Raw genomic sequence first — 13,099 nt, 5'->3', positions numbered from 1 at the left:
AAAAACCCAAAGATATGTACATATATATGTAATTAAAATTGCCAAAATATGTAGTATAAAAAAAAAAAATATGTATTAAGAAAAGTTTAAAAAATATGCTAAAGTTATAAATTAAAATACAATCCTAAATAATTTTTGAATAATACAATTTATTGTTTTTTATGTCTAATTTATTTGATTTAACAAATATAATGATTTGTGGTAAAAAATTAAAAAATATGCAAAGTAAAAAAAAAATATGTTGTTAAATTGAAATACAATTGATGTATAATCAATTTAAATTGAAACAATGACAAACCATATATTGTTTTAAATTTTCAAAATTAAATGTACGGCGATTTGGTCTTAACACTGACTTATACCTACTAAAGAAGCGTTTATCAAGATGTTATCGGTGCATATACTTCATGGCTGTTATTTCACTAGATGAAAGATTGAGGTCCATCGTGTCTTCATCCGCAATACCACAAAGAATGTTTCTTAAGGTATGTACACACGAGCGCACATTGTGTGGCGAACAAAATGAGCACCTTCGAACACGAACAAGCTCGCATGAGCATGTGGAAGAACGTATTCTTTCGTGTGGACATAGTGCGTCGCACACACATCCCATGCGTGGTTATTCGACCAAATCCCGGATTTTTCCCTGCGCATTTTTCAGTAGTAGACTATACGCCATGCGAGAATGTAATCGAGTTTACTTTATGTTTAAAGGTGCTTACATTTTAATTGAACTAAGTAATAAGTTATAAAATCTACATTTTTTTAAACTGATAAGTGGAAACGTAAATCGTGTTTTTTGTTGTTTAATCATGAGTGATCAATTACAAATTGCAAGTGCAGCTTTCATTGTAATGTGTGAGCTTGCGAAAAAGAGAGAAAAAAAAAATGTTCGTAAAAGACGATGGTGGATGTCACAAATTTATAGAGATAACGAAGATAGAGGCTCCAACATGATAAACAGTATTAAAAATGACGTAAATGTATTTCACTTTCAAAATTTCACCAGAATGTCTTCAGAAGATTTTGAAAAAATAATTTGCCTTGTTGGCCCACTTATATACAAACAAAATACTAATATGAGACCTGCTATTACAGTCCAAATACGATTAGCAGTGACGTTACGATTTCTCGCTACAGGAGATTCGTATAGTAGCTTGCAATATCTGTTTAAAATTTCTAAACAGATAATTTCTACTATAATTCCAGAAGTTTGTAGCGCTCTTGTTAAAGTATTGAAGACATATGTAAAGGTAAGTTCAATAAAAAGTATAATATATTTTAACTGGAGTCAATTTTATCATTAATTTATTCAACTAATCAACATTCTTTAAAAACTGAGAAACAAACAATATTTATTAACAAAAAACGATTACTTTTTAAAAACATGCCTATTATAAAAAAAATAACAAAAACAACTTTTGAAATATCCTTTGGGTTAACAATTTAACAGTCATAAACTCATAATAATAAAAATATTAAATATCTATAAAAAAAATAATTCTTTCATACAGACAAATCTCTGAATATACATTTATAAATCAGAAAATTACCACACTTAAATATTGTCGGTGTCATGCAAAAAATTACCAAGCAATATATTATTATAAAATTTCTTATTTTTACACAATTGTTTTTCTCGATATTTACAAGTACCCAGCAATTTATTTTTTTATTTAATTCTATGTCAGATTATCACCTAGATCTAATACAGATGACGTAGACTCAGATAAAAACTCCCTTGGTGTATCAACCGAATTTGATGAAGAGTGTTTTGAAGGGTCTATATGAGCATTCGAGTAATAGGAACTTAGATTTGTTTGTGGTACTGGATTTTGAAAAAGAATATGTGGGTTTGCAGAATAGTAATCATATCTTCCCATGTCCGCGTCAAAAAGTATGTTATTAATATAGTGTTGGACGATCGCTCGAGTCTGTGGCGGATAAGATCTTATTTTGTTTGCTACATGGGCACCATATGTTGTACATTCATCGGATGAATTTGACTCAAAGCTTGACGCAGACCTCTTCAGAATGTTGAACGCTTCATCAATTTTAAGATCAATTGTATTGGTTGTGTTTTTCTTATTCTTTTTTTGTGGTTGATTTGGATTCCCAGGACTAATAATTTCATCAACACTATCTTTCCTGCTGGGTGGTGGCACTATTTCATTTTGCGCTGGCGACAATTGCTGTGTTGATGGCCCTTGTATTTCCGAAATGTCCAACGAAAGGTTATCATTATAATATCTGTAGCTATAGTCAGAAGAAGCTTCTTCAACTAAATTTTGTAGCTGAAAATAAAATATATTTGTAAATAAATAAATTATTAATTTTATTAATAAACAATCGAGAACTAGTAGGGTTTTAGTGTACCTCATAATTGAGTAGGTTACTGTGATAATAAAATATACGATTCTGAGTTATAATAACCCTAAGTTATATTTATTTTTGTTTTTTTCCGAATTATTTTTAAAAATAAAAACGATCTCATCAACATTTGGGGTAGTAAAATGCTCCGATTTTTGAGTTCAGCATATTATAACGTACCTGGTAGACATGCTCGACAACTACTATACAGCAGAGAGGTACTCAGTTGTCCACATTTTTACATTTGTCTTATAAAATTTATCAAACGTTAAGACAGGAGTTACGGATTGATATTGCTTTATTTTTATAAGCTGTGAAAATGAATTAAAATATTTCATCTAAAGATGATACTATTTAAAAAAGCTTGTTTTAATAATTTTTCAACGACGTATTTTTTAAAAAATTTTATAAGTTATATTCATTTTCAATACATTTTATCTAGGTATGTAAAACTGTTTAAGTTAAATTAATAGTATAATAAATTATTTTCTTTAGATGCCTTCTACTCCAAATGAATGGCTAAGAATCGCTGAGCGATTTGGAACAATGTGGAATTATCCAAATTGTATAGGAGCAATGGACGGAAAGCACGTAGTCTTACAATCTCCAATTAATAGTGGTAGTGAATTCTACAACTATAAATCTTTTTTTAGTATTGTTCTGTTTGCATTAGTTGATGCAGATTATAATTTCCTTTTTGTCGACGTTGGATGTCAAGGAAGGATATCGGATGGAGGTGTATTCAAAAATAGTGAACTATTTAGAAAAATCGAAAGAGGGAATTTGAACTTACCACCCCCGACGCCATTGCCAGGAAAAAACATTGACTTGCCATATGTGATTCTTTCAGATGAAGCATTTGCCTTAACAACTAACGTTATGAAGCCATATTCTGGGACACATGATGTAGGATCAAAGGAAAGAGTTTTCAATTACCGTTTAAGTCGTGCTCGAAGAACTGTTGAAAACGTGTTTGGAATTTCATCTGCAGTTTTTCGAGTATTAAGGAAACCTCTTTTATTGGAACCCGAAAGAGCCCAAATTGTTGTCATGGCAATTGTTCATCTTCACAACTTTTTACGACAAAGTAAAACGTCTAAAAATATATACAATCCACCAGGAACTTTTGATAGAGAAGAAGAAGGCCAGATAATACATGGAAGTTGGAGACGAGGGGAAAATGCATCATCACTACTACCTATAAGAAATATACCTCGCCGACCTCCTCTTAATGCACAAGAAATAAGGGAACAATTTGCAGATTATTTTCTAACAGATGGAAGCTTACCGTGGCAAAATGCTTAATTTGTATATATGAGAGTATTTTTTTTGTCTGTAGGTTAGGTTAATGTATCTTGTAGCTTATATAAAACTAATAAAAATAAGTTAAATAAGTTAAGTTTGGAAAAAAATAATTTATAAAAGTATGTAAAATGTAATTATAACAACTAATACCTACTAAAGATTGATATAAATATACATTGTATTTATATAAAACAGAATATTACAATATGTACTCAGACATTAATATTATTTTAGTAAGTAAGTAAAATATGCAATGATTCTAATTAACTTTATTTGTTACTTATTACTTATACCTATATACGAAAACTTACATTTTCTGAATTAATTGTCGGCCTTGGATCATCTCTCTCCTTTAAAAAACTCATTGCATCATAACCATACCAACTTGAACGGAATATTTCATTAGCTCCTATAAATAAAAAATAATTAAATTAAACTGTTTAATATTTCAATTTATATATCGTTATAAACTATTATAATATGTTTACAAAAGGTAATTGTTATAAGTCCATACATTTTTTTAAAAAATGCTATTACATCAGGTAAGTGAATGAATATTACATGAATTCAACTTATACATTAAAAAGAAACCACATATATTCTTAAGTTAATTTCAATTATGTGACTTATAACAAGTGTGCACTAAGTCATCGATATTATGTAAATGCAGTATATTACCTTTTCCAGTTCCAAGGCTTTTTTTCACTTTGGCTTTTTCCCGACGATACGACCCCTGAATGCTTTGAATTTTTAATTTCACTTCTTCTATATCAGTATCAAATTGTTTGCTAGATGACACCACGCATCATGTTTTTTATTTTTAGAAAAATAATACTGATTTGTTGGATTCCAAAGTACTTCTTGTAGTCTAAACTCATCAATTAGTTGCAAAGATGTTTTGGTGTCCCAGTCTCTCCTTTTGGCTTTATTCATTTTGAATAATAAAGTATGAACAACTATATGAAAATTAAATTTCAAAAATTATTAAAACACGTATAAACTAAATATTTTATTTTGAGGAAGGTAAAATTAATTCCGGCGGCTCACACGTCTATTTTAAACGGCTATCTATATTATTGTATTATATTCTAAAAAATGTAATGAAATTTAATTGAATATCATATCAATATAATAATTTTATTATATAATTATAACTGAACGTTGCGTTTTTCGTACGGGTATTCTATCAGTCATATTTTAAGTCAAAATTAATTTTTATGATCATTTGAAGTTCTCATGTATAGCGATTTTCTTATTTTGTTGTAATTCAAAAAACAAATTACTGCAGATGCATGAAATTTTGACTGAATGTTTAGTTTACATAAGCATTTTCTACACACCATAACATTTTCAAAATATTTTGACTTATTTTGAGCTGTTTACGGATAAGTGATTTTTTCAATAGTTTTCGAACGCGTCGTGTAAAACAAAAAAAAAAATTGGAGAAAAACGGTAATTTTCACGCAAAACAAGTTTTTGACAAAATTGATAAAATTTTTATGAACGTTTGAAAATTAAACTTTCACAAAATCACGTAAAACAACGATTTAGTCTCAAACGATTTTTGATATTTATTTTTATTCAAAAAGTATAAGAAGTAGAAATTTGAAACTTCCACCACTTGTTTAATGTGACATTTTTTTTTCAAAATATTTCGTTGATTTTTCAGCTATTTATAGGCATTTTAAATATTTGATTTTTAAAATTTTTTTTTTATAAATGTCGTTTAATTTTTTTTGGCTGAGCCAAAATACTTAAAAATTTAATAGAAGATTCTACATAAGTTAATCTATGAGTTATTAAAAAATGTTCAAAATACATCGGCACAATTTTTTTTTATAAGCGTTTGAATTTCAATTTATATTACAATTTAAATATAGGTAATATAATAATATATCCTAGAATGACACATCATCTCCGTTCACAATCGTTTTTCGTATACAATGATACCCATTATTGGATTCAAATTTAACACATCCATATATTAACCTACTCTACGATCCCCTAATGTACAGCACAGCGACACCCACTTGCCCACCTTTTTTTTTATTAACTTAAACTGGTACTTACCGCACAATGAATACTCCGATATGAATGTACGTCGATGTATGTTCTCAAGAGTAATTTATTTGTATTATATATTTAATACATATTTAATCAGTACGTAGGATATAAAAAAAAAAATCACAAAATTTAATGACACAGTATTTAAAAACATTTAAACGAGCAACTAACTTGTACACCACCGTTCTATTTCAAAAACAAAATATTACTGTTAACTGTTAAACTGCCTGCAGATATTCAATCGAAATTGAAAAACTGGTGGTGACCAACAGCTACACTTACGGCAATAGTACTTGGAGTACAATATAATGTTATCTTACTAAAAAAGGTACAAAATGTGGCGGACGAGGGACTAGGACATAGGTCACCCTAAATAATAATGCAATATGCAGCTGCTACAAGCCTAGTGCCTACAGAGTACAGGGTATTTTTGTATTGTAGGTACTCTTTATCATTAGTGTTAAATACCTTTATAATTTAACATTAAATAAAACTGTTGTTAAATAATATATTGAAAACGATGGTTTAACAGAACTATTTTACTCATTTTACTAATTCTACTCTTCTGTATATCACACGATTATTTAATACATACACTATACGCAATACAAGTTAGTATGATTTTACACAGTTAGAAATAAAAATTTTTTTGTGATATTCATTATTCAACACTAAGTTCGAGCAAAATATAGAATTATCATACTAACAACATCACCATCTTCAGTAATTGCCTATATTTTATTTAGCTACCTCTTTTTGAGTAAAATATAAGCGTAGACAAGAACCCGTAAAATAGTAATGGTATATATAAAATTGTAAAAATAATCCGCATACCTGAAATTAAAACAATTCATAATAATATATATTTTAAAGGAAATGAGATTTTACTGAAAAAATAATCACATCAATTATATTAACCATAATATGCCCAAAGTTAGGCACAAGCTTTTTTTGGGTGGCTGACTGGATTTTTTTACAGACCAACTGGGGCCTTGCCCCCGTACTTCCTAAATAATAATAAATATGGTTCCAATTTATAGAACGAATAAATGGCTCTTGATTTGTAATTTTTCATTATACTATTTGAGGGGGCAAAGCTCCTCCTAGTTCCAACCTAATTGCGCCTATGCATATCATGCCATACTTTAAATCCAAAATAAATAAAAATGGGAAATATTTTGACGCACAGCAGAAAACAAAATTAACCGTCCACACGGACACACGAATGCTCGCGGTATTCCTTTGAGCATGACCAAAATACCGACAACGATCGGCTCGCCATGTGTGCTTGCGCGGCTTATTCGCCGAACGTTTACGAATAGGCCGAATAGGCCGCACACCTCGTCCTCACGAGCGAACACACGCATGCTCGGCTTGTTCGCCGCACAGTATGCGCTCGTGTGTACGCACCTTTATACATTTAATGGTCTTCAGTCCCGAATTTTTGTTTAAAATGACGTTCATTTTGTTCTTTAATAATTCAGCTGTTGGGACCTCTGATTCATTAATTTTAGAAATTGATAAATCAATAATTTGTAGGCTTTCACTAAACGGAATATTGGTGTTTTCTAATTTTGAAATTGATTCACCCAAAAAATTAAAATTAGACACAATACCTATATGATAGAGCAGACTTAATATTACTACAATCAAGTTATTAATATTTATTTTAACCTACTTATTTTCTATATACATTATACACTTACAATTTGCCGAGTACCATTATCGAAATATAAATGTAAAATATTACTAAATCAACGAAATTGTCAAAATTTACGAAATATGTAAAAAAAAATCGAAAATTTTACAAAGTATGTAAAAATATTTATTTATGACGAAATATTTTAAAATATGTAAAATAAAATATGTCTTATTTTATTACAAATCACGTAAAACGACTTTATTATTTGCAATAATTAATTTAACATATTTTACTAAAAATATGTATTTACATACAAATCCCAGCTCTAGTGATTATATACATTTTCAATTTGCCACGTCGAAAAACAAATTTAAAAAAAAAAATTTTATTTGTATTCTCTTATTATTGACTTATTTATTTAGGTTAATTTTATGATAAGGTATTTACTGCTTTTAATTGTTTTCTAAATAATATAATATTTTATTAAACTAAAAATAAATCGATCAACTCAACTACGAATCGTAGGTAGTTGCTACTTTAAGGTTTAAGTACTCAATGTCAAAATTTTCATTACGTTCGTAATAAATTATGTATGTTCAATATTTCTACTATTATTTCATTTCGTTGTTTTCTTTCAAGTTTTAATAGATCCACGTATACCTTTAATGTATATCTTATAGAATGGAATATGTATACACATAATATATTAAAATCAGTTGTTAACTATAATATTAGAAACTCGACATTCATTATTTTCTTTAATCTATTAAGAATTAATATTATCATTAATAAATGATAAGTAGGTACTTAGAGCTCCGCACCACATCGGTCATCATCGCGTTAAAAAATGCAGTTAATAAATTGTATCGACAAGTCGTTAAGATAAATTAGTAATAAGAGAATAAGATAATGTACTAAATCACAGGTAGGTACATAATATATCAATGCCTACCTATAAATACATCGATTGTGAGCAAATATTATTATAGCTGATTTTTTTGAATGAACACTATTTATGCACGTGCTGCATTTTTCATCTTCATTGTTATTTTTATTTATTTTTTATTTATTTATTTATTGTCTATCAAATTAAATATTATATCTAACCTTATTTATTTAAAGGTATACATTACCTACAGATTAACGGGTTCGGTCACACTTTAACAGTAGATAATATATCTTTCTAATGAGTAATATATTGTTTAAACAAAATTAAAATGACCATGGTGTCACAAAACATAAATAAATAATATGTACAAATGTATTATTATTATTTATTTTGTTTCTATAATATGAAATGGATGTTTTGGTTATATCCGACGCCCAGTGTTAAATTGACATCGTGTACGCACTGTCATATCATTCTGAACGATGGTGCTTGGTATAGAAATATATACTTAAAAAATTCGATTAACCCGAGCAGATATTAACGGAACTTTTCTCATATTGATTATATATATATGTATAGATTATAGGTAGGTATTTTGCCGCAGGGCATGTTATTCTTCGACACGTTTTGTGTTTAGTACGAAATTTGATTTTATTATTTATAACTAATTGAAATTTTAAATTGTATTGTCTTTGTGTATAAAAAAATTGAATTACAGTTCAGGTTTTAAGAAAAAAAGTTTATGCTAACGTAGAAATCTGCATGCATGTCACATTTACTTTTCTAAAACCGTTGATTGATGACTAAATTATGAGGAATCGGAGTTTTTTTTTTATGTGGGCGTATATAACAAAATATACATGGAGTAAAATATTTATAGGTATTGGCATACATAATAATATTATTATTTTTATTTGTGTGTTATTGTTGTGTGTATGTGACTCTTTGTTAATGACTTTACGGGTGTAGGTAATGGAAATGGTGTGGTGAAACGTTGACAAAACCGGAAATTAACGAGCTCTTTTTTTAAAACATTCATAAAATATAGGTACAATATAGGGAATTACGTATGCATACCCGGGTGTGATTTTTATCTGCTATATCTCGTGTGGGAACTTACATTCACCCATATAGTTATTATCGGTATAATATTTATATTTATCACTAAGACACGACTTCAGTGATTTCAGTTTTCCACTCTTCAGAGTTAAGATTTCAGTGTACGAAAACATTACAGTCATGAATAGGTTAGGTTAGGTATTCTTACACTTACCGCGTTTATATGCAGCATTAATTCGCATTGATTTAATGCGCATTAGGGAGCGAGTTTATATGCACCTAAAATATCCATATTAGAGGTCGGGTAAAATTTTAAGTTAATGCAAATGTTTTTAGTCCATGTTTTATACTTTGTATTCCATGACCAAAACAATTATAAAATTTTTTTTTTTAATTCCCTCTAAAAAATTAATTCGCATTAAAGCGTTTACATGCATTTCTTAATCCCGGAGTAAGAGTTAATTCGATTTGATGAATCGAATTAAATAATAAATGAGCATTAGTTTAATGCGAATTAAAAATGTGTTTATATGCTCCCAACTCCCGGATTAACTCAATGCGCATTAACAGCTGCATATAAACGTGGTAACTAATACTTACAAAATAATATGATTCAAATTAGATAGGTTCTAAAGACTTTCTGTAGATGACTTTTAAGATAAACAAGTATTTTCTTAATAAAATCCTAAATAAGATAAGAAATAATTATAAATAGTAGGATAGAATATAAAAATAGAGGCCTGATGTTATAAATATTGACAAATCGATACAAATAGCATGGTATATTATATGGTACCATATATATATATATATAGGTAGCTGTATAATAAATATGGTATAAATTTTAAACACTATGTAGTGCAATAATACGCACAACGTACACATTAATAACAAAAAAACACGATGTGTTTTGTTTCAGATGATGACGGTGATGTGATGCAGCACACTGCGACGATCACGTTCCCGATTGATGAGACGATGGTGCGCGGCAGCGGCGGACGCGTGACTGTCATCAAATCGGTGGCGCGAATCTATGCGGACGCCCCCCATATACGGATCCACGTGTACGGCCGCCTGCTAAAGTCAGCCGTTGCCGTATCACGGGAAACCCCGTCTCTTGTCGCCGACCTCACGAGCGGCGGCGGCGGTGGACGGTGGATGGACGTGGACGTCACTCGCCTATTGCGGCCGCGGAAACATCACCACGGTGGTGATGCGACATCCACGTCCTTGGAACTGTCGTTGCGGTATTCAGCAACGGCTGCCGGATCGATCCATTTTGGAAACGAAACGGACACCGATGACGGTCGACATCCTGTTTTGCATGCTTTCATGGACGGAGCGGTTGATGGCAGCGCGCGTTCGGCAACCGTCCGATGCTCCGGCGAAACGAATCGGAAAAAACGAGACGGCGGCGGTAGTCGCGGTCGAGGTAAAAAACGTCGTCGGCCGGCCTCGTCTGGCCGTGTCCGTCGGACCGACTGCAAGGTCGAAACGTCGGTGGCTGCGGGCAACGACAACGGGACCGAGCGTGGCGGCGGCGGCGGCGGCGGGAACAAATGTTGCCGGGAACAGATGCGTGTCGTTTTCGCCGACATTCCGGGATTCGATTTTATCGTCGAACCCAAGTGGTTCGATGCGGGCCTTTGCCGGGGACGGTGCCCGGCAAAGTACAATCCTGCCACCCGGCACGCATTCATCCAGAGCCTGTTGTGGAAACAACACAACAACCGCCGTGGGGGGGTCACCGGTGGGGAGAGGCGTTCTCGGAGAAAGGTCCGCCACGGCGGTGGTAGCGTGGTGGCAGCCACGACAAAGGCCCCTCAACCACCACCCAAACCGTGTTGCGCTCCCAGAAAACTCGACCGGTTGCAGATCATTCACGTTGACGAGTCAGACCCGAGCTCACTGAAGGTGACCACGTGGAAAGAAATGGCCGTCGTAGAATGTGCTTGTTCGTGATCGATGTCTTTCGGGTTAAGTTTGACGACAGTGCACGATGAAAGTGTCCCATCCGACACCAACCCCTTCGCCGATTACAGTATTATTTCATTGTTGTTATAATCGAGCATGGGTAAACATTAATCATCGTATGCGATGTATGAAGTCCCGCTCGGAATGGTTTTTTCTCCTCCCTTATCATCGCTTAATTTTATTGTTTTTCGCGTTTTCTATAATATACCTATACTATGTTTGGTCATTCAAATATTTAATAATGATGTACAAATTTCAAAATGATTTTTGATCCCGCCATTTCAAAGATAATAATATTTTGGATGACGATTTCGTAGACGGCAAATCAAAAATCATGAACTACTTGGTGCGTTTCATATAGAGTATTTTTATTTATTTATTTATTTATTTATTTATTTATAATAAACACAAATAGTCAATATAGTTTTTCGGTATCACACAAGTGTTGAAAAATTCCGTAACGTCTATAAGGGGTGGCCATGTATAAATAATGACTAGAAGACGAACCCGAATGTTTAACATTTATTATAGCCCTATAATAGGTAATAAGGAAAGATTTGTTGATCTCGGCGCCGCGGCCGCATAGTGTTTAAGCAATTTAACAAATATTACGTATTATGTATGCGATTTATGCGCGTTCGATGACGAATCGCCAAGATGTACGGGCCAAAAATATATTATACTATTATTATTTATTGTATAATATGCTCAAAATGATCTAACGAATTTTATATTGTTTACGAGTTTAGTATATTATATTATATTGTTTATTACGCATTAGTTACATTTTCTATTATACTACTATATAGCTATTAATTTAAATGTTTAGACTTTAGATGAGTGTTCATAATATATAATAAAAAAGTTTTGATGGTTTTGTATAAATAGGTAACGTAAGAAACCTGCAAGAGCCCAACTTGTGTTCATATATTTTTGTATAATATTATAATCTCAGAAAATTAATACTTTATATTACTATTATTATAGTAAGTATTTATAAAAACGAATCGCGGTCAAGTTCAATGTCGTTAAATTCAAAACAATAACGACTGTTTGTACTCTGTAACACCACGTTGATTTATTTATGAATTATTATTGTTTGTAATTTTATTTCTGCATCTACGATTTTAAAACGTTTTTAAACGCTCTCTGTATTTTTAAGCGTTATTGCAAATATTCACCACTAAAATGTTATTTTTTTTAGCCCTCGTGTAGATGTGGATTATTAAGCATTAACTATATTTTATTTTTTGTTTATTTATTTATTATTTTATATATGATATTATTATTATATTTTAATACTTTGACATAGATACACATTATCGTCACTGTGCATAACTGACGTAGAATATTATAAAATTATTAGTTTTGAACTCCAATATTATAAATTATAATATGACTAGGTATATGACATTTAAATATGGTATGATGTATTTTTATTACCCACGTGGGCAAGGAATTATGTAGCGTAATATTCTTAAGCACGAGTTTAATATTAGCCTTAGCTCATTATTTTTAATAATTTTTGTACAAAACACGATCGGACGTAACGGCATATTACATTAGGTACCTATATTATAGTATTATCATGATTAATGCGCTATGTCCTCAAGGTGAATCCCATCCTATTTTAATCATATTATAATATTTTAATTTGTATTCTATAAAATATCACAGATATATTATAGTAAGCATTTTTTGTTTTTTTTTTCTTTAGTACGCGTGTTTATCAATAAGTAATGCGTTTTTCTGCAGTACATTGTTGTTTTTTATTTTATATTTAATATATATTTATT

General features: G+C 31.0%; 3 protein-coding genes across 3 annotated transcripts; 2 read left to right on the top strand and 1 right to left on the bottom strand.

The window, feature by feature from the left end:
* Positions 1 to 783: 783 nt before the first annotated feature.
* LOC115033794 lies at positions 784 to 3,743 on the top strand. The gene is made up of 2 exons (XM_029487824.1): positions 784 to 1,253; positions 2,866 to 3,743. Exons 1-2 carry the CDS (start codon positions 813 to 815, stop codon positions 3,673 to 3,675), a joined length of 1,251 nt encoding a protein of 416 aa, XP_029343684.1. The 5' UTR covers positions 784 to 812; the 3' UTR covers positions 3,676 to 3,743.
* LOC100569319 lies at positions 1,290 to 5,121 on the bottom strand. Its single transcript, XM_029487825.1, has 2 exons — positions 3,987 to 5,121; positions 1,290 to 2,294 (listed from the first exon to the last, which is right to left on the bottom strand). The coding sequence occupies exons 1-2, from the start codon at positions 4,038 to 4,040 to the stop codon at positions 1,683 to 1,685; spliced, it is 666 nt and encodes a 221-aa protein (XP_029343685.1). The 5' UTR covers positions 4,041 to 5,121; the 3' UTR covers positions 1,290 to 1,682.
* A 5,084-nt stretch (positions 5,122 to 10,205) lies between these two features.
* Positions 10,206 to 12,068, top strand: LOC100569242 (protein decapentaplegic). The gene has a single exon (XM_003240719.4). It carries the CDS (start codon positions 10,233 to 10,235, stop codon positions 11,289 to 11,291), a length of 1,059 nt encoding a protein of 352 aa, XP_003240767.3. The 5' UTR covers positions 10,206 to 10,232; the 3' UTR covers positions 11,292 to 12,068.
* The last annotated feature ends 1,031 nt before the right edge of the window (positions 12,069 to 13,099 follow it).

The sequence above is a fragment of the Acyrthosiphon pisum genome, chromosome A1 (genome assembly GCF_005508785.2).
Source record: "Acyrthosiphon pisum isolate AL4f chromosome A1, pea_aphid_22Mar2018_4r6ur, whole genome shotgun sequence".
Classification (NCBI taxonomy): Eukaryota; Metazoa; Arthropoda; class Insecta; order Hemiptera; family Aphididae; genus Acyrthosiphon; species Acyrthosiphon pisum.
The sequence above is the reverse complement of the archived record's forward strand: the minus strand, read 5'-3'. Positions and strand labels throughout refer to the sequence as shown.

Bases quoted from the DNA above. Each gene is read 5' to 3' on its own strand.
- LOC115033794 (XM_029487824.1), top strand. From the start codon at position 813: ATGAGTGATCAATTACAAATTGCAAGTGCAGCTTTCATTGTAATGTGT. The intron at 1,254-2,865 runs GTAAGTTCAATA...TATTTTCTTTAG, and splicing joins TATTGAAGACATATGTAAAG to ATGCCTTCTACTCCAAATGA.
- LOC100569319 (XM_029487825.1), bottom strand. From the start codon at position 4,040: ATGAGTTTTTTAAAGGAGAGAGATGATCCAAGGCCGACAATTAATTCA. The intron at 2,295-3,986 runs GTAAGTTTTCGT...TTTTATTTTCAG, and splicing joins CGACAATTAATTCAGAAAAT to CTACAAAATTTAGTTGAAGA.
- LOC100569242 (XM_003240719.4), top strand. From the start codon at position 10,233: ATGTGTTTTGTTTCAGATGATGACGGTGATGTGATGCAGCACACTGCG.